The sequence below is a fragment of the Homarus americanus genome, unplaced genomic scaffold, assembly GCF_018991925.1.
Source record: "Homarus americanus isolate GMGI-L3 unplaced genomic scaffold, GMGI_Hamer_2.0 scaffold29324, whole genome shotgun sequence".
Taxonomy (NCBI): domain Eukaryota; kingdom Metazoa; phylum Arthropoda; class Malacostraca; order Decapoda; family Nephropidae; genus Homarus; species Homarus americanus.
Genome location: NW_024755207.1, coordinates 155,684 through 158,960, shown reverse-complemented (window position 1 = coordinate 158,960; position 3,277 = coordinate 155,684). Strand labels below are relative to the sequence as shown.

General features: G+C 44.6%; 1 protein-coding gene across 1 annotated transcript; it reads right to left on the bottom strand.

The window, feature by feature from the left end:
- Positions 1-2,761, bottom strand: LOC121856458 (venom serine protease 34-like). The gene is made up of 5 exons (XM_042352064.1): positions 2,512-2,761; positions 1,540-1,653; positions 1,286-1,361; positions 245-487; positions 1-147 (listed from the first exon to the last, which is right to left on the bottom strand). Exons 1-5 carry the CDS (start codon positions 2,664-2,666, stop codon positions 1-3), a joined length of 735 nt encoding a protein of 244 aa, XP_042207998.1. The 5' UTR covers positions 2,667-2,761.
- Positions 2,762-3,277: the final 516 nt, after the last annotated feature.

Here is a 3,277-nt window from a genome sequence, read left to right as displayed (position 1 = left end):
TCAGATTTCAAAAAATATTTCTGGGGGCTTACAACGCCCCCTTAAATCCCCCAGCTGTTTGGGCTCACTTTGCACGCCAGGTTCCTCAACCCAAAACTTCTTTGACCCCCATTTTGATATTCCTGGATTCGCCTCTGAACAGTAAGTCTGTATGACGAAAGCTAGCTGCTTAATTTTTATTCTAGACTAACGACTGACCACTCACCCAGGAGAACCGTAACTCGAGGTATAAACAGTGACTCACCAAGCAGGCATCTGAACCTCCCTGTGGCAGACCAGCACACAGGAGCTTATGGTTAATGTATATCCCGTAGCCAGTGGTGGTGCGACACTCTCTGTTGCTCATAATGTGGACCACTGTCGCCTGTAGCTTGTGGGGCAGTTGATGGGAGTTGGCGTCGGTTGTGCCCCAACCCATCACGGTGGCGTTGTGGTCACTCCAGCTGCCAGAGTCTCGTTCAGGGAGACACACAGGCGACATCGACACCTGCACCACAACACCTGTACCTTAATTATCTTCCTTAAGTGAGGAGGGGGGGGGGAGACACTGGCTACACCTGCACCACAGCACATACTTGTACAACTAAAGCCGAGACGTCTACTGTAGAGATTGCCACTTACCTCTGTTGAATCGAATAACACAGTATAACCGGTATATGTATGTAGTGGGAAGTAGGCAGCTACCAAACAGGGAGGTACTACCGCCTGGGAAGATATTGGAAGCATAATGTGTTGTCTAATGGTAGACCCTGCTGCCATATGGCACCACGAAAATTGTGACCAAGTCCCAGGTTGCTGATCTGACTTTCTGCCTCATTTACACACAATTGCAGGGTCTCAATTGTTTCTCTTGGTTTGACAAAATACATACTGTACAGTATATCGTTTCTCACTCTTGATTATTAATTATTGTATTTATTTATTATTACTATTATTATTATTATTATTATTATTATTATTATTATTATTATAATTATTATTTTTTTATTATTTTTATTATAGTTTTTATTTGTTTTTATTATTTTGTATTGATTATTATTATTATTATTATTATTATTATTATTATTATTATTATTATTATTATAATAATTATTTCACCCCCCCCAGACCTGATGTGGTCATGTGGGTCAGTGACCTATGCCCGGGTGGGCTAATCCCCTAAAAAAAAAAAAAATATCCATATATATAAATGCATTTTCCCTTCTATGTGTACCGTTGTATGTGTGTATATATACTTTAATTTGTACAGGTGTGTATGTAAAATTTGTTTTATGTATGTTCTCACCTGTAGTAATTGGCCGAAAGGTAAGGGCCGGTCTAGCGTGAGTACCGCCAAGTCGCCCACGTCAACCCGCTGGTACCTGTGAGTTGATGTGTTCAGTGTATTGAGGTATTTTCTCAGCGAACTAAAACTATTTATATAATCCCTTGAGTATTGTCTTAATTGTTTGAATTGGGGGTTAAAACATTATACTCAAAGGGTTAAAACATTATACTCAAAGGGTTAAAACACTATACTTTTATCGTTATATTACTCACGTATGGTCGGGAGGGAAGACTATATCGGCTATAGTTCTGGTCCACTTGATAGACTCCCGGTTTGTCGATAGGTCGTGTTCCCCTACCACCACCTTCAGGTTCCAGGACTTCTTACTGGTCGTGACGTCATAGTGTTAGAAATCTTATTTGTCGTGACGTCATAGTGTTAGAAATCTTATTGGTCGTGACGTCATAGTGTTATAAATCTTATTGGTCGTGACGTCATAGTGTTATAAATCTTATTGGTCGTGACGTCATAGTGTTAGAGATCTTATTGGTCGTGACGTCATGGTCTTAGGAATCTTATTTGTCGTGACGTTATAGGGTAAAAATATCTTATTGGTCGTGACGTCATAGTGTTAGAAATCTTATTGGTCGTGACGTCACATAAGCATCAATAGAAGCAACGAGATTCTCATATTTGAATATTCATTGACCAATAGAACACTTTCCTCACTTCATCTTTTACTTTATCTTTCATTCCATCTCTCCCTCATTCTCTCCTTCACTCTATCTCTCTTGCTCCTTCCATCTCTCCCTCTCTTACTCCATCTCTCTCTCTCACTCTAGATCGCCCTATTTCACTCTTATTTCCTTCCTCCCTACCCCCTCCCTCCCTAACACCCTGCCTGCCCTCCTTACTCCTTGGTTCCCTGGTTCCCTCCCTAGCTCCCCTCCCTCCCCTAGTTCCTTCCCTCTGTCCCCTCCCTCCCCTGGCTCCTCCCCTCCCCTGGTTCCCTCCCTCCTTGGTTCCTCCTCCTAAGCTCCTCCCTCCCTGGTTCTCTCCCATCCCCTGGTTCCATCCCCTCCCTGGTTCCTCCTGTCCCCTGGTTCCCATCCCTCTGTTCCCTCCTGGCTCCCTCCCTCCTCCCTCCCTCCCTCCCTCCCCAGCTCCCTCCCTCCCTAGCTCCCTCTCTCTCTCCCTCCCTCCCTGGCTGCCTCCCTCCCTCCCTCCCTGGCTCCCTCACTCACTCGTCAACACAGTGGGCGGCAGTAAGGACGTGTCTGTCGGTCACCACCACCACCCCACAGAACACCCTCTTCATGTTCCGCCACGCCAGGCCGCCCATCCACGGGTACTGGCCCACCCTCGTCTCTTTGCCGCCCACGATCTTCACGCCGCCCATTTTGGATATCTGTGCAGGTAGTTCGTCTCCATCGCCGCCCTCTGCCGCCCATGAGCCACCCAATTGTCTGATAGATCCTTGTAGGTTTTCAGCACCACATTCTAAGAGGGAGGGGGGGGGTAAATACAGTGATACAGCCGTAGGTACAGAGGATAGAACGATGCAACACAAGGATACAGTCACAGATAACAGCTAGGATTGTATAATAGGATGTTTCAACCTGAAGGATATGAAGTCCTAATGATTCCCAGTCATGAAGGTTCGGTTAGGTAAGGTTAGGTTAGGTTGGGTTAGGTTATGTAAGGTTGGGTTAGGTAAGGTTGGGTTAGGTAAGGTTGGGTTAGGTAAGGTTGGGTTAGGTAAGGTTGGGTTAGGTAAGGTTGGGTTAGGTTAGGTTGGCTTAGGTTAGGTTGAGGGCCCTGTTGGAATGTGTGTTTGGTATAACTTTTTTTTTTCGTGTACAGATATAATTATTATCAAAATATGGCCAAATTAATGAAAATATTTAAAAAGGTTTAGAATAACTCACACACACACACACACACACACACACACACACACACACACACACACACACTTCCCTCACATAAAAACATAACGTGGACTTACTG

Excerpts from the sequence above, each read along its gene's own strand:
- LOC121856458 (XM_042352064.1), bottom strand. The coding sequence starts at position 2,666 with ATGGGCGGCGTGAAGATCGTGGGCGGCAAAGAGACGAGGGTGGGCCAG. Across the intron at positions 1,654-2,511 it reads GCCGCCCACTGTGTTGACGA|TAAGAAGTCCTGGAACCTGA; the intron begins GTGAGTGAGGGA and ends CGTCACGACCAG. Across the intron at positions 488-1,285 it reads CTTTCGGCCAATTACTACAG|GTGTCGATGTCGCCTGTGTG; the intron begins GTGAGAACATAC and ends GTTGTGGTGCAG.